Below are 22,521 nucleotides of genomic sequence, written 5' to 3'. Positions count from 1 at the left end.
AACTCAAATCAAGTAAAAGTCATGTACCCTAATTCCTCAACCGTTTCACATATGAAAGAGCAACTTCTGATGCAATTTGTCAACATATTTTATTTGATTTTGGAGACAAAACTACATTAGTTATATTGGTTAATTTGAGGACCGCACAAAAAGTATTATGTTATCACTTAACACAGAATAGTGCCTTCAGAATATGCCTAGATAAACACCTTGAAAACATGTAAAAAAGTTGAAGAATTACAGTAGATAAATATTAATTACGAGTATCATAAAATAGATTCGTTTAATGAGGTTGTCCCATAACAGACTCCACCATTTCTGCTCTGATTTTACTTCAGAATGTTGTTTTGTATTTTAAGCACTTATTTTTGGACAACCTTGGGTTAGGACTGTGAAAATTGCAGACTTCCAAGGAGCTGTGGAAAATCATGACTGTTACAGTTTTAACCACTGTGGCCAAAAACCTTTAGGCTTGTAGTAAAATTTGAAATCGATCTGTTGATGTCTAACTTGAGAACTATATTGTGAAATTGTGCCCAAGGGACATATCATTTCACTAACAAGTTTTACGTTGGTTATAGTTTGCGTTTTATCAGCTGAAGCTAATACATGTATGAGTTGTGCAACGATAGTACATTTACATATACCTTCATGTATGTCATAAATTTTAACTTAGCCTAACTGCGACTTACGACCTTTAGTAAAATGGGGGACCAGGTGTCTGAAATGACAACTTCCAGTTTGCGCTTTCACTCTGAGATCTCCCTTATCTCTTGGTTGATTTATGTACCTGTAGAGGTAAGATTAATAATGGATTCAGACACTCTATACAAAAATGGCGGGGTAGTTTGGATATCATGTTTTTACTGACAGTGTTGTGCCATCTTTTAACACCAAGTCTTTACTTATTGTACAATGCATATATATACTGTTGGTCATGTTGGTATCATTGCTGACTGTTTTAAGACTTAGTTTTGCTAAAATTCTGAATCATTTTGCAGGCCTTGACTATCCGTGGAAAATGCGTATTAAAAAGTCAGATCCTAGAGCTAACACTTGCAATAGTATTACTGTATGTATATACCTCAATTTTTTAGCATATGAAAGAGCAATTTTCAGTGCAATTTAAGTACGTTTTTAATTTGATTTTTGAGACAAAACTGCATTTGTTGGAATGGCCAGTTTCACCAAAAGTGCTCTTATCAGTCAACACAGAATAGTTCCTTCCGAATATGCTTGAATAAACACCTTGCAAACATGTGAAAAGGTTGAATAATTACATAATTTATAATTAATTAATATATTTATAATTAAATGCTGAATGGCTCACAAGATATTGAAAGTTAAACATGACCACCTTTGTCCAAGTTTGTGTATTGTCGATCTATGTGCAGGCCATGCTTTTTTTTTTTTTTTTTTTTTTTTTTTTTTTTTATCAAAATCTAAATGGATTCCCGTACTTTCTCTTTGCAAGAATCCGCCAGAATTTGGTTAAATTTGTGGTTAAATTAAATACATTCATGCAACACTAAACATACATGTATTTTGTTGGTTCCATGTCCATATTAAACTTCATGTGAAACTCTTTTGTCAGCTGGCACATTAGAAGTACATGTAGTTATAAATTGAAACTTTAACAACATTCGTTCATTTCAGAGATTAATTCTGTGCCTTTTTTTGTATGTTAATCTGAGCAGATTCATATACTTTAGGTTTAGGGAGTCCCTTCAAAAGCAAAGCCCTGACATACATGTGTAGTTGAATTTAGTAAGCAAAACTGTTACTGTACAATATACAGTATATTTATGTATGCAGGTACAAGTTTATGCAGGGAAAGATAGATAATATGGCTTTCATATAAATAAACCTGTATGTGGTAAGGTGAACAGGTTAGCTGTGCTAGTTGCATACTGCGGGTTGTTTGGCTGGCTGCTGCATGTGTTCACACAGCACTCATGGTCTCCAGCTGTTAACAGGTGTTATTTATAATCTTAAGAATGAGATGCGCAAGTGGTTGTTTTGCACAGCATTGGTACTATCTGAAGGGGGACTAGGGGAGGTAACTGCTTGTCTGAATGGTCTTTAGGAATGAGTTATCTCTGCTTTGCACCTTACATGCTGCTAACAGTGCAGATACATGAAGGATTTCCTGGTTTAATCCTGTGGGTCTTAGTCACACTTGAACATATGTACAATAACTAGGATTTGGCTTGGCCTAGCTGAACTTTATTTAAATGTGCAATTTAATTGAATGTCCTGAAATTGTGCTGAATAAAAAAAAGAAATGCATTTTTGGAAGCAAATAAATGTCATCAAATGTTCCTTTTGGTGCTGAATCTAATTTTTATTCCATTAGAATGTCATTCCACAAACACACTGCAGTACACCTTTTTGTGATGTGATTTGTCACTTTTATGTTTGTTTTTTTGGTTTTGAAAGTAGCCTGATTCCGGTTATTAACTTGTGTCTTTTGTTTCTGTATTGCAGATGATTCACTTCCCATTTGACAATGTCTGCCGCCGCCTCAATTCAGTGCAGGGATTTCTGAACGGACCCAAAACGCCGGGCAACTCGCACGCTCTTAACCCAGCTTATGACAGACTCATTGTAGTATAAAATGCAACGAAAATGGGAGTTCCATGGTAATGTGATCTTCAGTGAAAACCAGCAGAACTACCTCAGTGCGTCTCTCTTCACGGACACATTATGACTAACGCCATGCTAGTATATGGGTGTGGTTCGTGCACCAGCACTTAAGAGACGCCAACCATGGATCAGGACCACCCGGCCGTGACCCACCCTCCAGGGCCGGTCGCTGAGGCCACGTCTAGTTTGTATACCTCATTTCCCTATGGCCTCAGCGGTGTGTCCGTCAGTGAACCGGCCTACTATGCCGACTACGGCCGCAAATCCAGGATGTGCATGTACTGTGGCAAAGTCTTCACCCGCTCCACCACCCGCCGCTACCACGAAGTCAAATGCCGATCCAAGCGCAAGGTGGGAGACTATAACACAAACAACCAGATACCTCATGCCATTCTGAGTGATGTGAACTTCTCACCCTCGAGTTCGCACCAGTCGTCACCGCTGGATTTTGTACCACCCAGCTCGACCCCGGACCTGGCGCGCAACATTAACACCACTATGTTTGGCACCTCCCCACCACTACCTCCCTCTAGACCTTCACTGGATATGAAAGGTTACGATTCCGACCATGGCGACGCGCTGCGCAAATCGCCAGGCCACGAAGATTACCGGAAAGATCCGGAACAACACCACGACGAGCCGCCTGTCGTTAGCAACGGGGCCGAAGACATCATCAACAGTCCAATCACAAGCCCGGTGTCACCGCCGCAAGTTGAGAAGGAGACCTTGGAGTCAGTGCTTGGAATCAACACAAACAACTCGTCTGTCCCCATGTGCATGACCCGCACCAGCCCCCTGCCCACCTTCCCTATTGTCAGCATGGCTAACATGGCTTCCATGGCATCTCTGGCTAACTTTCATGAACAAGCCGCCATCTTGAGAAACAGCCCACCAATCAACAACCTCGGTCAGCACGTCCTGCCACCCTTCTCCTCCGATATGCTCCTAGCAGCCAGCAATGTCATGGCGGCCATGAGTTTCCCATGGCGACCGGAGGACACCCTGGAGAGGCGGTATAACATCAGCTCGCCTGCCATGGAGCCATACCGTTGTGAGATATGTGGCAAAGTCCTCCAGTCTGCCAACCAACTCACCATCCACAAGAGGACCCACATGAAGGTAAGGCCATATCCGTGCCGAATCTGCGGCAGCCGCTTTACCACCCTGAGCAGTCGCCGTTCACACGAGCGAACCCACCTCGGTGAAAAGCCGTACTTCTGCGTCGTCTGCGGCACTCGCTTCACGCGCAAGTACAGCTTGAAACTTCATGAAAACAAGCATGTAGACGGCCCGTATAAATGCTCACACTGCTTCAAGATGTGTGACACTGTTCTGGACCTAAAGGATCACCTGCAGTGCCACACACTGCCCGAGAAACCAGGGGGTGAAGAGATGAAGTCACCTCCCCTTGTTGAGCTGAGTCTGCCGCCCCCAAATACCTCCACGCCCACCTCCACTTCCACAACTGCCACGACCTCAAGTCCACCAAGAGAGGACCAAGGTCAAGACAAGGAAACCATGCTTTCCCCGAAATTGGAGACCAAGGATTCAGAAGATGAAGTCTCCGATTCCAACGACAACTCTAGCTCCTCGGATGCGATGATTGACGGCAAGGCTTTGTCTGATTCCTGTGGAGGGGAGGATGGAGACAAGATCCAGCGATGTAACCAGTGTGGCGAAGAATTCCCTCATGCCTACCTCCTTAAAATACATGTGAAGGTTCATGCCTCAAAGCCTTTTGAATGTCCAGTCTGCGGGAAGAAATTTGGTTATAGGAATAACATGAAAACCCATGTGAAATGCCACTTCGGGTTAAAGCCTCATGTGTGCCACATATGCGGGTCTAGATTTACGCGAGCCTCAACGCTACGCCGGCACATAGAAAAGCATCAAGCTCAGGGAGACTCAAGCAATCTTTGCTTTGGCTCAAGTCCATTGGATAGCCAAGCCTCAGTATCTGTTTCTACCTCAAATATTCCTTCAGCACTTACCTCTGCAATAAGTCCAACAAACACGCACATTAAGACCCCAGGACCCATTTGGCTTCCCCCAGACGGAGTGGCTTCAGAACATGGGGAGAATTTCGAGCGATTGCCAGCATTCTCCACCTTCCAGAGCCTCGCCTCCTCCAGCTCGTACCCGATCACCCCAGCATCCATGATCGCGCTGCCGCAGCTTGCCATCACCTCGGAATCGCCTCCGCAGACGCAGGCTCTCAACCTCTCTGTGGCGCCCTCAAGGGAAGACCCGCAGCCACTGGAGGAGGAAGATGCCAAAGACTGGCCCAAAGACGATAAGGACAATGTCAGTGATATAGGAGAGGATTACGACGTAGGTAACAACAACAACAACATATCAAAATTAGAGAGCTGTGACAGAGATAGCACATCACTGGCGCCCAGGGTGAGCTGTGACAGCGTGGGGGTGCAGGTTAACACTTGTGGGTGCACGCTGCTTTTAGGCCCAGACAGCAGTCCGCCGAAACTTGAAAATCAGCTCATAGGCAGCGACTCCCATCAGTGCAGAATGCCAAAGAACCTCGCCGATTCTTCATCGACATCATCGTCGATGTCGCAAGCTCAGGAAGAGTTCAACAGTCACAGGGAGCGCACTCTGCTTGCCCTGGTCCAAACGGGACAGCTGTTTGCGTGTGAGTTTTGCGAATGCTATTTCACAGAGTACGCCATGCTGCGCATTCACAAGAAAATGCATGCCATGGGTATGCGCCATCCGTTTGTGTGTTCCACATGTGGGGAAGATTGTCATGATAAGGTGTACTTTGCGCTTCATATGTCTGAGCATTTGAAGTGAGTGAAAATATATTTAGGTGATATATTATAATCTCAGTATGCGGTAATTAAGAGGAGGTGGGCTGGGATATAGAAGGTATAGGAGGTACGTGTATTGTTTCTAGTGCTACTGTCGATCATGTCACTTATTATAAGACTGTTTTGGATGTATCTAACTTACTAAAACATGATAAAATGGTTTAGGAACCATATTTGTTGACGAGTCATAAACATGTATTTGTGTTTTAATAACCTGGAAATACCACTCAACATTGTTATTAGCGATATATCTTCATTTACATTGATTATTCTTGTATTTTAGTCTAGAGTAGAGACATTCCTCTGACAGAAGCAACACTTGCGTGTACCCTGCAGATTCACAATCCATTTTCAAACTCTGCCAGTGATTGATACCTGATCTTCTTAAAGGGGTCTATGAGTTTATTATCTTACATATACATTTTTTTTTTTTTGAATGTTGAAAGATTGTTATCTGTAAATTGTGTGAAGTCTATGGGTCAGAGAGCAGTTACGCAACTTTTGTTCCGTTAAAAGTCAGTCTGTGTTTTCAGTAATTTCTGATTGTTACAGTGTAAGTGTTGGGAACGTAGAAATCAAAGATTTTTATCTCTTTGTTACATCAATTTGTTAAGATTTCAAGTTGGAGAAAGTTTGTAGGTTGCTGAGTTATTTCCACACATGCACATGTGTATGGAAAAGTGCATATTTTGTTATATTTGTGAGATGAAACGGTACTTCAAGTGTTAAAATCCACTTCAGTGGTACCTGAAGTGTTTAAATGGTACCTGAAGTGTTTAAATGGTCCTTACAGTATGTGTATCAAAAACCAAATTGTTACATCGATCATTTTGATTAGTTTTAATCATGGAATTGTGATATAGTGTAGTCTAAAATCAAGTTCTTGCAATTGAAGGGATAAATCAAGAAGGTCAAAATCTAGGCACTCTGTAATATTGTGTGTGTGTGGGGGGGGGGGGGGGAGAGCGGTGAGAGGGCAGGTTTTCAAATACATGTAGATGTGCATGTCATTCACGCACACATCCTCTTTCTCACTTGCTTTTATAACTTTTTACAGGAGTGCAAACACACAAAACAGATGAAAAAGCCTGGAGAAAAGTCTGGTAAAGCTTGATAAAACTATACTTAACTTAAGAATAGCCTAGTACATACATGTATGTACCATGCTTATGAATTGCATAACACAACACCAGAGCACTTCTTGCTGAACAGTGGTGGTGATAAATTCTTTGATGCTGTTCCGAAAGTCTAGAAATCTGAAATTCTGTTTTCATTCTCTTTATTCTGTTAATATTATTAGTACCAAGGCCACAATGCTATTTGTGATAAGCATGTGATGTTATAGGTGATAACCAGATTGAAACTTTCTCTAGGTTACAGCATCCTTTTCTCTGAAGTATCAAAGTTGGAACCAGAGGTCCAGTGACAAGTTCAGTAAAAGATGTTCATTAGATACCGGTATAAGATATGTATATGTATAATTATATAGACGCTCCCAAATATAATGCATATGTTGATTTTTGTTATGACCACTTAATTCTGTTTTATGTTAAGAATCATATGAATAGTCTCTTTAATGTGTTACTTTTAGAATTCATATTTTGTTATCTATGTTAAATTTGAAACCGCAACTAACTCTGGACGTCTAAAAATGAAATGAAACAACAAAAACCTTTCAGCTGGCAGTGCCTTGCCTTGTTTTAGCTGAAGATGTACAATGAAATCATGTGATCAGGAGAAAATTTTGAGGACAGCAGATAAGTTTTAAGCCAGATCAATTGTTTGAAATCCATTTCGTGGAGAGAACTGTCTTTTTTTTTTTTCTTTATTTTTTTCTTTTTTTTTTGGAAGAAGCCCTGTTCATTGTGTGCCATGAATATCTAAATTTTGATAGGCTGTAAGAAAATATCACTTCCTTTCTTCTCTTGTAAGCACCTTATATGTTCATGATTTAGGTTAACTTTGATTCTGCATATTTTAAGAGGACAGAGTGTTATGATGATCTTAAAAGAATGTATTGAGGTTGGAAGACTTGGCTGGAGGTTCCAAGGGGGAACAACTCTGGAATAGAGCTGTACAAAGCTGTCTACCCTTTTTTAGTTTAGTGCTCTTTATTTTAAACTCGGTGATTCATTTTATATTTCTAAATATTGTTTTTAACAGGTTTCTGCTAGTACATTGTGGCAGTCTTGTTTTATTTTTTATTTTTTTTTTTATTTTTTTATTTTTTTTTTTTTTCCCTCGTAAGGGGACACTTAAATCAGATAATAGAAAAAAAGCAAACAAGCATTCAGGCTGTTGTGTATGTCTGGATTGTCCTTTAACTTTTTTTACCTTTATCGTGTACAAACTGGTAGATGTGACAGATTCTTTTAAAAGAGCTACTTCTATCATATTAGCAATATCTCTTCAGCGAGTTCTCTGCCCTTGGGTGGTTTCAGGCGCAGAAATTTTTGTTGATATACCTATTGAGTGGCCAGATGCTGGAAACCAAGTATAAGTAAACTACCTGAGAAACATGTACATTTTGTCTTATGCGGACCTCAAATTATTTGTCACAATTGGAATGGTACTTGTATTTATCATAGAAGTTTTACCCTTGTATCATGTACACCCCTTCATATTATGTCTAATAAGGCAGATGACTGCATCCTGTGTTTTTATATCCATGTTACTCATATTATAGCCTTGCAATGCTGTTCAGCAAATGTAACCCTGTTGAATTCAAGCAGACATTAAATACCTCTCTCTAGATGCTCCTCATGAAATCAGTATAGTGCAGACTTTAACATTTGTAAAGTGGAAAAAGTTGAGTATTCTGTTACCTGTATATGTACAGACATGCATGTATGTACATGGATATTTGTATATAAAAGTATATATGTAAACTGTACACACCCATTGACATGGTTAAAATTGTTACAGTTCACTAGTGTGCTCCTTCCTCACAAAGAAATGATGCTATTGGTTGAGGCTCGTTTGAATTTTGTGTCCGTTCCGCTGATTGGTCCGTCCTGGAGCTTGACCTTGTATTTAGGTTTGTTTGTAAAATTCAGCCATATTCAAAACTTCGAACTTCAGACACTAGGCTCTTTTCATTTGAAGGAATCATATTGCTGGGGTTTGTTTTTTTTTTTTTTCTTCTGAACTTTCTCATAATTTTTGACTTGGATGGGATGGGAGTGTAATGCAAGTGCATGAACTCCTTAAACACTCATGAAGACTACCTGTATGACACCAAAGAAAGACAAAAACAGGATTTATTCCGGAATATTTTGATAAAAGTACTTGACATGCATCCTTAATCATACCAAGTTTTATTGCAAAATGTCACATCATGATTTAAATCCTGGCACTTCGGAGTGAAAACGGGCGCCTAAACCTAACCTGCCATTTTACATATATAGTTAATGTAATGTACAATCTTCCTTTTTAAAGTCTGAAAAATCTGTTTGATTTGATGAGAGTTGCATTTGTTTGTTTTTTTTTTTTGTAGATTCAGGTCAGCTTGGAAACTGTCTTTTCATTTTATTTGTCTTTTCATTATTTTATCAATGTTATGCTGTCAAGGTAACAGCTATGAAAATCAGGTATGTTGTTTTTAAATTTCAAAAGGGTCCAGATATAAAAGTTGGTGTTGGTAATAGTGCTGTTGAATGTGACTGTTGATTGTTATTCCGAAGTTTTGTCTTCAGGAAGTTTGGAAATGTGCCATATACATAGTTATGCATTTGAAAATGTGAGTTGTACTGGTCTCGCAGATGCTTAGACTGTTTAGCATTACATTGCATCCAGAGGACAGTCTGGTAGTGAAGCCATTAAAAGGTATGAAATACAGCAATAACACATTGCTTCAAAGTGTTAATGACAGAGAATTCAGATTAGGTCACTGGTTTTCACACTTGTGTTGTTAATGCTGGAATTGAGAACAGGAAGCTGTTTGAATTCCTGAAAGCCATTGATGTGTAACATGTTGTATTTTTAAACGTTGCAGGGCTTCATCACGACACAGTCTGGAGGAGCTTCTTGTGATGCAGGACATGTTAAGATTCTGCGAGACTAGCAATATTTATGTACGGGTGAGCACTTAAGGGCTCAGGTTAACTGGTAGCTTGCTGCCGATTTTGTCAGGAAAGACTTTAAAGAATGTGCCATATACATTATTATATTACATGCCTGTATCACAACTGGGAAAATGTTAAATTTGTTTGTTGGGATTTGACCTCAAGTTATTTGTTACCAACACGTTCAGGAAAGAGAAATGTGTCACATACATAATTATAATACATGTGTGTGTGTGTCACAGGTTTCAAAATGTGTGCATGTTGGGATTACGGTAATCTTTAGTTTAACCCGTTAGCAAAATGTTCAGGAAAATTCATGATGGTGTACTTATTTACATGAATATGTATGGCATTCTTGGAAAGGGATTTTGTGGTCAGATTGACTGGTACCTTTAATCATCGACGATGGTGTTGAAAAAAAAAAAGAAAATAATGAGACTTAATATCTTTTCATTAGTTTTAGAATTATTAGCAAGTTTGATTTTAATTCAGGTTGGGTGGGTTTTTTGGCATCAAAATTATTTGTGACTCTCTGGTGCATATCAATAATTCCACAATTCGCTCTGTAAACAGAAATATGTACATGTATCATAATGTGATCCATTTGTAAGGGAGGCTATTTTGTAATCTCTGTAAGAAACTATAATGTAACACTTCTGTCAATCTAGCTCTTTCTACAGAGCTACATGTCTTTTGCACTCTGCATACTGTAGTTATATTTGTGACACAGAATACTCTGTTACAGTATGCAGCGGTGTGCTACATGCGCAGTTCAGTCTCTGCTACTAGGGCTACATTAGTGTTACAAGTATGCTACAGTGTTGCAATTGTGAAAGTTATGGTTTCAAGTATGCTACAGTGTTGCAATTGTTAGTGCATGGAAGTTATGTTTTCTGAAGTACCTCCACTGTACACTGGGTATGTACCTTGAGTTACATAAGGTGTATTCATGATTTGGATCTGTATATGTACCTTTTCAGTGAGCATCTGCAAATGTGCCACAGTACATTGCTTCAATATATAGTGTGCCACACTGTTGCAAATGAGTGAATAAGAGCTAGTACTTTGTATACAGATGTTTCTTGATATTTTGTGCTACATGTATGTTAATTGCCATGGCTTTGTACAATCTAAGGTACACTACAGTGCTACAGTAGCTGTGATCTCTTGAAAGTGTTCACTCCACGTTCTCGTCACTGTTAACACTTTCACCACGGTGCAGGCAATGGAACTTTGTATTAGTGGGCCGTTATATGAAATTGTGGCATCAGAACAGCGGACTGATTTTAACATCGGAGTTAATTGTGCGAAGATGGCGTACATGTTTCCTAGCCGGAACAAGACGGACAATGGTTGCGTTGAAACGTTGTCGTCCGATGTTAATATGTGGCGCAAAGTGTGCGAGAAGCCAACTTTATGCGGCTCATTGTTCATTATGCTGTTGTGTGTTCAACGAAGCACGGCATCACATATCTCCATGTACATGTCTGTGTAAATTTACATGTGTAATTATGCTCGCTGTAAAAAGATCTTGCAAAGTGCTACCTGTATGCTGTATGTGCGTGTAGCCAAATGGTCAATTCTGTCATCGCCACAAGAGATGCGTTGCAATGCATGTGCCGTACTGTAACTGGCTACAACTGTTAAAGCTGTAATATTTTTTCAGGGTCCTCAAGCTGCTGATACGCCTCGACTAGACAACATTTATAACGTAACGTCGTATTTCATGAAATCGTAAACTACCTCATTTAAAAGAAAAAATCATCTGAAGTATGGTTATTGTTTACATGTAGCGTTTAAATTACACACACACACATATATATATATATATATGTATACTAATGATTTAGTGATGTAGATGTCTGTACACTAGTATACCTGTTATAGGATTACCTGTTTGTTTAGTGAATTGCCAGTCTGTGTACATATACGTGGCGCAGATATCAGTTTCACCTCAGCGGTATCATTTGTACGGTCGCAGAGATTGTTTCATACCGCAACTTGACAGAATACCTCATCAGAAACCCCTTTTTTGGTTGTTTCAGTGTTTTGTTGTTTTTTTTTTTGCAAAATTTTTTTTTTGTTTTTTTTTTGCAAAATTTTTTTCTGTTATTTTCCTATTTTAATTTTTTTTTTTTTTTTTTTGGATCCGAAGTACTGCAATTGCCTCATGTCTTATTACAGTTGTTCTGCAAAACTTCCATAAATTGTTGTTAAAATATGGTGTCCAGTCATGGGAAATTGTGTTTGATGTTTTAGTGCAACTGGAGACAAAGTCCAGATTTTTTTAGGAATCCTTGTTTATGCTAAACCATGCATTTTTGTCCCAGTTGCACAGAAAATGGCAGCTCTCTGTTTGATCATTATGTTTTCTTCACTCAGTTAGTTTTCTTCTGCTCTAACCAAAGCTACCCATAGTTTCTTGAATTCTTGAAGCACTTTCCTTCCAGGACTGAACTACAGTGAAAATTATTAATCATTGATTTGAGTGTTGTATTTCTCCTCAACAATTTATTGACACTTTGTGTTTTTTTAACTGAACTAAAATCAACCAATCAATATCTAATTTACTTTGTGTGGGAGTGGCCAAGTCAAGTTTATTGGAGAAAATTATTTTCCCAGCACAATTACATAAGTAGCACTGATACCTCATGACTGAGGTAGACAATGTTAACTATTTTTACCAAAAAGAATTTTATCTCTGTCTTTAGTTTGATGTAAACAAGCACAAGATTTTTCTTTCTTTTTTTGCACAAGTGATTCCTGTCCCATTTTACTAAATCTTGGAGCCAATCCCACAAGGCCAGTTTTGACATAATGTCAGACTTGGAACTGTGGTGTTGGAAACTGTTTTTGGACTCCAAAAATTATAATTTTGACCACCTCATATGTGTTCTCTGAAGACAAATGCATCAAAATTTAAATTCCGGCACCCCAAAATTATGACAAGGCATGAAAGTTTTGACTGAAGCCAGAAATGGCTTTGTGCAGTCGTTCGCAAATGTGCTACAATATTAACAAACAATTAGTCAAGAAGACCCATAATCTGTGCCAGCCTGCATTGCATCACTGCTGCCCTCTTTGTGGTACGTGTACTGTACTCGGCTACATGTACCCTAACACTGTGTAACGGCATGTACTTGTCGCTATGATAGTTACATTTGTGTAACGTGGAGGCTGTGGTAGTTACGTCCACTTAACGGTACAAAGGGTTTTGTGAAAGTGGTTCCATGTGTCCACACTCTCTGGTTTACACGCTGGCCAATTGGGATGACCAGTGAGTAAGCCAGTGAGATTGTTTGAAACACTGTATCTGTTTCGAATGGCTAAGCATTGAAGTAAATATTTGAAAAACAGAAAGCTGTACCTTGAATACTAGTTCTTTGTTACTTCGGGTACACAGTATTATTGATATCAATGCCATGTTACATGTAAGATGCTACATGGATACGAGTACCATGTTACTTTGCATACCAGTGCCATGTTACTTTGCATACCATGTAACCATGGTTACTAGTGCCATGTAACCATGGATATCAATCCATCGTTACCTTGAACACCAGATATTAATCCGTAAGTATCTGGGAGTCTGGTTTGATTAAAGCACGACTGGGGCCATGTTTGCAAATTGTTTCTTGTCCAGATAACAACCTCAACCATCCAGCTGCTCTAAGCTGATAGATAGGCTGATGATTCAAGATATAATAAACCTACATAAACAATGTATTTCTTTTTTTTGTTTTGATTTTTTGTTTTGTTTTTCACCTGTAATTCTTTTTTGAAAAGTACAGTGTCCTGCTAGATACATTGTGTACTTGCTTCTGTAAATTAATAGTTAGACAATGGATATTTTTTTCGTATGATACTGAAAATCCATTTGTTGCCAGTATAAAGCACTGTTAAAGTTAAACTGCATATGACAGAAATCTGTCAAGAAATAATGTGTGATGCGCCAGCCTTTATGTAAGAAATGTCATTTCCAATTTTAACACTTTCAGGTCTTGCACAATTTCTTTATCTGAAGATTGAATGCTTATACATTCTTTTTCCGTCAGCTTGCCTGGTATATTTTCTTATGTTCAAAAATCAGTAAATTATGGAACATGTGCATGTAGGTCTCTCAAAATACTGGTGGACTAATTTGTCTTGCAGTTATTCCTGTCCTGCTACTGTAAAATCATTAACCTCTTTGACCTCTAAAGCACTTTTTTCAGAGGAATTTCTACATGTAATTATTATCAAAATAACCCTAAAATGATTCGTTTGTGTCGCTAAAGATGCAAGCTTCATAAAACCGTGTAAATTAGGTCTCCACATCCCTTAGTTCTCTCGGAATGTTTGAAAATATTGCTTGTAGAGGCTGTTAAAAAGGTTGAAGAATTAGGGTAGTTTGTTTAGGTTCCATTTAACATTGAAAGTGCAATGATTTATGATGTTAAGTTTTCACAATAGGCCTACGCAGTTACATGTGTGTTCAACGTGTCACATACAGTATCTGAGAAGTGCTTTTAATGCCAACATGAGCATTGTTTTGTTTTGACGCTGGCCTGTTACTTATTTGTTTGTTTCATGGCAAACATTTGTCTTAGTACCAGACAGACCCTCGTTGGCAGACATGGTGGGAGGCTGGAAGTTGAGTATTACATGTGCTATCTTGGATCTCCATTTACCCAGTCTGGTACAACATTCAACCAATCAGTGATGTGTTTTTCTTTTCAAGCTGGCAGTTTTGATATTTTCTGTGTAAATTGCGCACATGAAATCAATAATTATTTGCAGAAAAATGTCAAATTACATGTAGTTAATTGTTCAAAGGAAAAAGCAACAGATTTTTGTTGTACGAAAAAAAAATCTGAAAGAATATTTGTGAAATTTATGAATGCAGTTGTTTTTGAGAATAATTGAATAAAATCAATTATTTTCCATTAGACTATGAATTGAGTGCTTCGGTTTTCTGTCCGTCTGTCTGTTTTACCATCACCCTGTTAATTGTCTGATCAAACTGTGCTAAGATACAGGTAACAGTGTCTTACATCAGCACTAAGCTTAGATAGTTAGGATTTTTCATGCCTGTGTCCAGTACTTTCATGCCTATATAGACTCATGGACAATTCAGCGGCCAGAATGGTGTCACGCTTGTACACTGTGCGAAATTTGGCTTTGTAGGCAGGGTAATCTGTTATAATGGAGTTTTATTGCTATATGTTATAAGGTCTGTGAAGTACGGTCATTATGGTCATCATAATAGTCGTTATTATCAAAGTTGAATAAACGTATATGGTTATATTATTATAATCCAGTCTCTTCTGTTGTCTGTTCATCACCGTTCTTTATATAGATCTGCTTGTGGGCGGGGGGTGCGGGGGCTTGAGGACAAGGCGAAACATTCCCTGAGGATCATGGTCTTTGACCAGTATGGTGTACATACATCTGGATGTCACCCATGGTAAACTTTGTCACCAACTTACCAAATGCCACTGGTTTTAAAACTATATGGCCCTCAAACATGCTGGAAAACAGGAGATATTAGTTGAGTGTCCTTGAAAAATATTTTCTTTGCAGGCGGTAACCTTGTGTAGGCCACACATGTACTTTGCCATGATTCATATCAAAGACTGACTGATTGGTGTTCACCTCAAGAATAAATTAACTTTCACTTGGAATAAATCCAAAAATCTTTTGACTTGGGTCAAACTTTCTAATACACTTTTTTTGACCACCTCATTAATGTTTATGTAACAATAAACAATTGTGTCAAAAACTAAGCATTGTGAAGAAGTTTTGAAATTGACACACGACCATTTGCGGGTTGCTGGAATACCTTCTCAGGTATGTCTAGAGCTCAGAATCTTTAGAAGAGTAAATTTATAAACAGTGAATGCTTAAATCTAATAATTCCATCCTAAAAATAACATTTAAATCGGTATTTTGTTGTCTATACTTCTTAGGCGTTAAAGACTTCAGTTCACGATAAGCTCTGTGATCTTGGTCCTGGAGTAATGTTGGCTCGGGTTAACTTCCTGTCTAGTCATCATGGGCGAGACGACCTTCAACAACACTACAAAATGAGCAGCCTTGGTAAATGTGTACTTCACCACTTAAAGGCCTAAGCCACATATCTTTAAGCCTGACAGCTGCCCGGGGATGTTATAAGAGCGAAATAATAGCACTTGAAAGCGCTTCTATTAACCCCTCCAACTGTAAAGCAAACAACTTGTTGCCAAGGTTATCAAATTGTCAGAGGGTGTGCATTCCAAGTTTAGCGATTAATAAAGTAATTATTAAAAAATTGTTGTTTCACAAGCAGAATAAATGTTTTTTCAATGTCTGAGAAGGGTATAAAAATGAAAACTTGAAAATTATCAGATTTGTGGAAAAATGAACTATCCCAGCAATTATTGCTGTTAAAGAGATATATATATATATATATATATATATATATATATATACGCAATATACATAGCTTTGAAAAACAGGAAATTCACAAAACCCCAAGATCGGACAAAATAAAGGCTGATTTTCACGCTTATTTTTGTTCCACTTCTGCAATTTTTTTTATCAGTTCGCCATAAAACACAAGACAAAACTGGACAATGTCGCCCACGTACATGTAGGTGGACGCACAAATTAAAAAAAAAAAATTTCAGAAGACAACAATCTAGATCTTTAATCCTTGAGTTTCTTAATAATATACTGGCTTATTAAATAATATTACTGGAGTCCGGTTATAAGATTAATATATCAGCTTAATTATTCCTACACTACTATAAATGACCTAAAATTTTGCCCGAACAGGTGCATATTCACAAAAAAAAATGTCCTCAAATATTACTTCTGTTGCGGAAACTTGCAATGAAAAGAACTTTCGGTATCACACAAAAGAGTAACATACTTTCGGACAAAATTTAAGGTAATTTTTTTTTACTTTAACACAAAATAAAATGTACTGACCAAATCATTACTGCACTAATATCTTCATAACATTAATATACTGGCTTCACCATACCCAAGAAATTGTGCGTAAGGACCCATAGTGGCTTCCTAATGTAACACTCCACAATTTTAGAGGGCTTAAATTGTTAATACATGTAACAATGTTATCAAAACATATCATAAAACATTTAATCAGTGATTCAAAAAAAAAATCAATATTTCATGAAGTAAACACGCAAACAAATCTTCCTAAAATTACTGCATAGTCATTATACATATACCATTTTAGTCATTATATATAGATATATATATACGCATATATACGTACACACACACACACACATATATATATATATATATATATATATATATACGCATATATACGTACATATATATATATATGTACACACACACATTTCAAAATGGACAGATTCACAAATTTCACATCATACAATGTACAATCATCTACTTCTTTATTTACTGTACAGGGAAAATGCATATTCAGAGCACACCATATGGTGTACAATGCATGTTCACATCACACCATGTGGTGTACAATGCATGTTCACATCACACCATGTGGTGTACAATGCATGTTCACATCACACCATATGGTGTACAATGCATATTCACATCACATCACATCATGTGGTGTACAATGCGTATTCACATTACATCATGTGGTGTACAATGCATGTTCACATCACATCACGTGGTGTACAATGCGTATTCACATTACATCATATGATGTACAATGCATGTTCACATCACATCACATCATGTGGTGTACAATGCGTATTCACATTACATCATATGATGTACAATGCATATTCACATCACGTGGTGTACAATGCATATTCACATCACATCATGTGGTGTACAATGCGTATTCACATTACATCATATGATGTACAATGCATATTCACATCACGTGGTGTACAATGCATATTCACATCACATCATGTGGTGTACAACACATATTCACATTACACCATATGGTGTACAATGCATATTCACATCACATCATGTGGCGTACAATGCATATTCACATCACATCACATATGGTGTACAATGCATATTCATATCAGCTGTGTTTGAATGCATATTCCTCACAGTCTATACAAGGGAGATAACTACTGACACTACTAGCAATTGGCATATTTTGTACATATTGTTTAATCTTTACCTTAACTGTTTAAGAATTTTTTTAGAGGTCAGTGTTGATTATAGGTTCCCTCTAGGTCATTACTAGTGCGACTGATCCTAATCAATTAGCCCATGTGTGTCAAAAGGTCAAACTAGTCTTGAAGCAGTAGTAGTTATTCCCCTCACTGTGAGGAGTATGCATTCCAAGATAGCGATTGGAGTTTACATTTATTCAGTTTCCACCACTTTTATGCTTGTCAGGATTTACTAGAGATAATACATGGGGACACCTAGCAGGAATCCATAGCTGAAATGACTATGAGTAAACACAGACACATTATTTGGCGGCCAACAGTACTGTAATGAAGCCAGCACCGGAAGTACAAAGATGTTCAAGGTAAGCTTACGAAACAAGACAGGGTTCTGATAGTATGCATAATCACGGCCCTACAGAGCTAGACAGAGCCAAATGCCTTTTATGGAATAAAGGACACAATGAGGCACGAGCATTACATATATTATATAAAATGATCATTCTCCTGTCTTGGTCATACTAGTTCAATTAAATTAAACGCTGAGGTCTATAATTTTCAACAATTTCCATTATTTACCTGCCTCGATGTTTAATTGTTGAATTAAAAAGCATGGTAGGTCTATTCCACAAAGAACTTTGTGGAATGAAGTGGGCATTTAAATCCATTTAGAAACGGTTGCACACCAGTTTCTGAGAAAGGAAAGTGCATTAAAGAGAATTTATTAAAAATTATGAAAAATTTATGAAATTTATTACCATTCCTGCTAGGATAAATCCATTTCCCAGTCACAATGTTATTGAAATCCACAGAAATATTTCATTCTCCCTCGTCTAAAAAACCTGAAAACAGACCAACTTATAATACACCTGGACAAATGGCTAACTTATAATACACCTGGACAAAAGATTAACTCATAATACACCTGGACAAATAAGATTAATCTTTTCTAACAACCTCCACCATATAATGTATTAACAAGAAAACATTCCTGTTTAATTTCTCATTCTCATTTGTTGTTACCATTCTCATTTGTTGTTACCATTCGTATTCGTTGTTTTCCATTCTCATTTGTTGTTACCATTCTCATTTGTTGTTACCCCTTTGTTAGGAAACCACTGACGTAGGTTCGTCTGGCAGGGTGATCATCAGCAGGCCGATTGATTGGGGTCCACACAGGCTCCCCCACAAAGAAACGTAACACCTTGATGTAATTCTGCAAGGAAAGTTTGATTTACAATATTAAAGGGAGGAAACTCTGAATGTAGGTCACAGCATGTTAGACACTCAAGTCTACCGTAAACACACATTTCAGACTACGGTTATATCATTATCAAGAATACATGTATGTACAAAAATGTTAACAAAAGATACTCTTGTACTGTATATGACTTATAAAAAATACCCTCCAAAACATTTATTTTTAGAGGCTATTATTTATTTATTTACTTCAGTGGTGTTTTACCCCGTACTCAAGAATATTAGAGGCTATTAATAAAGGTCATAAAATTTTACTTTTGGTTTTGAAACTAACATATTTGCAAATGGTAGTATACATGTAAATAAATACATGTAAAGCTGAAACTATTCATGTAAAGCTGAAACTATTCACTCTTTTCTATTAGATCAGCGATTGGTTAGCACGCTAGTGCAGAGTAATGACCCAGGGCTGGGCCCGGTTTTCACCCACCATAATGCTGGCCGCTGTCGTATAAGTGAAATATTCTTGAGTAAGGCGTAAAACACCAATCAAATAAATACATAAATAAATTAGATCAGCGCAACTGTCAACAAGGCATTCAGAGAATCCCACCAGCTCGCCTGTTACAGAAGTCAACTAGACAATGGAATCAGAATAAAGATAAAAGTCTTAAAGTGTTGTGGCGGTAAAGACATAAATGTGAGGGGTACATGCACAAAATTGAGGCAGTGGTCTTTAATATGCAAATTGTGAACTGCATGCGGTAATCTGTGAACAATTTCAACGCTGTGAATGGCTGAGCGAATGTTGAGCTATGGCAGTAAAAAAAACTTCATTGTGAGGTGTTCGAGTACCAACTCGCTGGAGTATGCAAATCACTTCCCATGACCGGCTATCCGTGTAGTATGGCCACTGCAGTCTTTTGACTGGCTGAGCAAATACTCAGCTGACAACAGTCACTGCCTGCGTGGATGGTTTAAACAGTCTGTCACAGTATAGGAAGGCACATGCATTGCTCAGTGGAAAAGGCTCCTAGTACTAATACAAACGTCCATTATACATGAAGAGGAGCTAAAAGAAAAAGCTTAACCTTCAATCCTTGAGAGCCCATTATACAGGAGTTTAAAAAAAAAAAAAAAGGCTTAACCAGACAACTTTATCTCAATTGTGTAAATTTACTGAACTGTTTGTTGCACATTGAAATAGGCGTAAGATCTATCAATGCGATGGTTTATTATAAAGGCAGCCTATTACTTCAATCTACTTACACTCCATTTCACTGTTACATTATGTTTATTTATTTATTCATTTATTTATTTCTACTCTGTAACTGGGCATATTGAGCCTGTTAAGGCTGAAGCCAATAAAATGAAATAAAATAAAAATAGGGTATTAAAAACATTTATTTATTTATTGATTGATTTATTTATTTGATTGGTGTTTTACGCCGTACTCAAGAATATTTCACTCATACAATGGCGGCCAGCATTATGGTGGGTGGAAAACGGGCAAAGCCTGGCGGAAACCCACGACCATCTGCAGGCTGCTGACAGATCTCCCCTCAAACAGTCGGAGAGGAAGCCAGCATGACCTGGACTTGAGCTCACATCGACCGCATTGGTGAGAGACTCCTGAGCCATTACGGTGCACTAGCATGCTAACCAACTGAGCCATGGAGGGCCCCTGTGTGTAAAAACATATCACAAATAGTGTGGTTACCCCTTGATCCAATGTGAAGCGGTGATAGATTCCTGCTGGTAAGATTAGCAGGTCTCCGGGTGTCAGCTCAATTCTAATCCACTTGTCCTCTTTGTCACGTGCATCAAAATAGCCACTTCCTTCTAAACAAAACCGGATTTCCTCATCAGAATGGATGTGCTCCGTAAAAAAATTCTTCAGCTGAAATTAGAGAGTTTTTGGTCAACAGCTAATACCGTTCTACACATGAGTCAATAGACTTTTTGCTCTTTTGCTCTTGGCCAATTTTTTTATAAAAACTGCAGTCAACACACTGAAGATTCACCAATCCTGAATAAATTAAATCCATTTACCATGTTCATAATAAATGATTGTTGGTGTTTAAAGCCCAGCTTAAGAAATTTTCTCTTATTCGAGACTGCTCACATCCGGGCATTTGCCATTATACTCCCGCCAACGTGCTTACACACTCACAAAGGGCTGTGAGTGAGTGAGTGAGTGTTTGGGGTTTAACGTCGTACTTATGAATTTTTCAGTCATATGACGACGAAGGAATCCTTAGTGTGCATGTAATGTGCCTCCTTGTTGCAGGACGGATTTCCACCGCTCCTTAATCTAGTTCTGCTTCACTGAGACTTCTTACCGAAGGCAAAGTAAGCTGCCCCGCCCAAGCCATTATACTGATACGGGTCAACCAGTCGTTGAACTATTCCCACACAGGGCTGTGAAAACATTGTCTAATTAACATGGGAGTGGAAACAAACGTCTAACTCACAGCCTTATACACGTAAGTCCAAAACCAGGTTTTGTTGGTGTACACAATTTACATACGCTGTACGCCCTCTTCTGTTGTTTTATATATCAGTACCAAAATTTCTGGTTATCATCTGTATTTCTCTGAACATTGTCCAGTGTTGTTCATTTCCGTGTACCTTCCCACGTTATATTTCTCTTATCTTTTATCTTTCATTTGCATTTGACTGCCATGTGGAGTGCCAGATTGTCTGCAGTCTCGAATACAGCAGAAACCAAGTTTAATGGGGGAAGAAACAAACCATCCGATTGTAAATTACCACTGACTTCAATACATGTATGTCCTATATCTGACAAACTTCTTGCTGGACATATTGCCAAAGGAAATGTTTGAGTTGGTTCAGGTTAATACAAAATGAGTTGCATTTAATTCTTAACTGAATGCCCCAGGCAAAAGTTTTCCAAAAAATGACAATTAAGAGAATTGGAAGACGAAATCCGTCATTGGTATAAACTGTTTGCGTGACGAGATAACTTGCAAATAAGGCAGCACAGAAATTCCCACAATGCAACGTTCGCTCGTGGACTACACATGAAAATGGATTGAAAGCAAATTATGAGTCAAGTAAACTAAATATGACCTCCCTTTCCACTGACCAAGTATTACAAAATATTCATGATTCCCAATGATCTAAATGTTACATAGTAGGCTGAACACTGCCTGTATCTTCACTGCAAGGGGAGGTAACCTAGTCAAAAAAATAAATCTTTGGAAAGTTTCTAAATAGGTACTTCAGTGAGTTAATGGTGAACTGAATACTTGTCTGTCCACTAACAGTCAGATACTTGTTGGTAGACATCTGGGCACAGTTTCACAACAATGTTGCACATGTACGTTAATGCCACGTATAGGACAACGGTTATAGTGATGTACAAAATATCGTAGGACAAATGTATGATAAAAATGTTGTGCGCCGCTTCGTGAAACTGGACCCTGGAAGTTTTAACTAGATGTAGATGACATCTCTAAAATTGCCGACAGTTCTTCTCGCCACTGGGCAATATAACCAACAATCCATTTACAGTGGCCTTGACCTACCTTTTCATCATAGTTTGGCAGCGTCTCCCTACGAATGTCACACAGGTCTTGATAAGTGTATCCACGCTCTGCTTTCACCTTGTCCAGTTCAGATTCATAGTTTTTAGGATCAAGCTAAAAG

General features: G+C 38.1%; 2 protein-coding genes across 2 annotated transcripts in view; one reads left to right on the top strand and one right to left on the bottom strand.

Moving 5' to 3' along the window:
- The window catches only part of LOC135463898 (zinc finger protein 236-like), a 51,829-nt gene extending 45,459 nt beyond the window's left edge, over window positions 1-6,370 (top strand). Inside the window, exon 2 of the mRNA XM_064741362.1 lies at window positions 2,488-6,370. Coding sequence (XP_064597432.1) covers window positions 2,770-5,457 — 2,688 coding nt within the window. The 5' untranslated portion in view covers window positions 2,488-2,769 and the 3' untranslated portion in view covers window positions 5,458-6,370. The remainder of the gene's footprint in view (window positions 1-2,487) is intronic.
- Window positions 6,371-16,881: 10,511 nt separating this feature from the next.
- The window catches only part of LOC135463695 (uncharacterized), a 12,377-nt gene continuing 6,737 nt past the window's right edge, over window positions 16,882-22,521 (bottom strand). Inside the window, exons 2-4 of the mRNA XM_064741080.1 lie at window positions 22,401-22,514; window positions 20,570-20,749; window positions 16,882-18,865 (exon numbers count right to left, since the gene is read on the bottom strand). Of these exons, the coding sequence (XP_064597150.1) occupies window positions 18,746-18,865; window positions 20,570-20,749; window positions 22,401-22,514 (414 nt within the window). The 3' untranslated portion in view covers window positions 16,882-18,745. The remainder of the gene's footprint in view (window positions 18,866-20,569; window positions 20,750-22,400; window positions 22,515-22,521) is intronic.

The sequence above is a fragment of the Liolophura sinensis genome, chromosome 3, assembly GCF_032854445.1.
Source record: "Liolophura sinensis isolate JHLJ2023 chromosome 3, CUHK_Ljap_v2, whole genome shotgun sequence".
Taxonomy (NCBI): Eukaryota; Metazoa; Mollusca; class Polyplacophora; order Chitonida; family Chitonidae; genus Liolophura; species Liolophura sinensis.
This window is presented reverse-complemented; position numbering and strand designations above follow the sequence as displayed.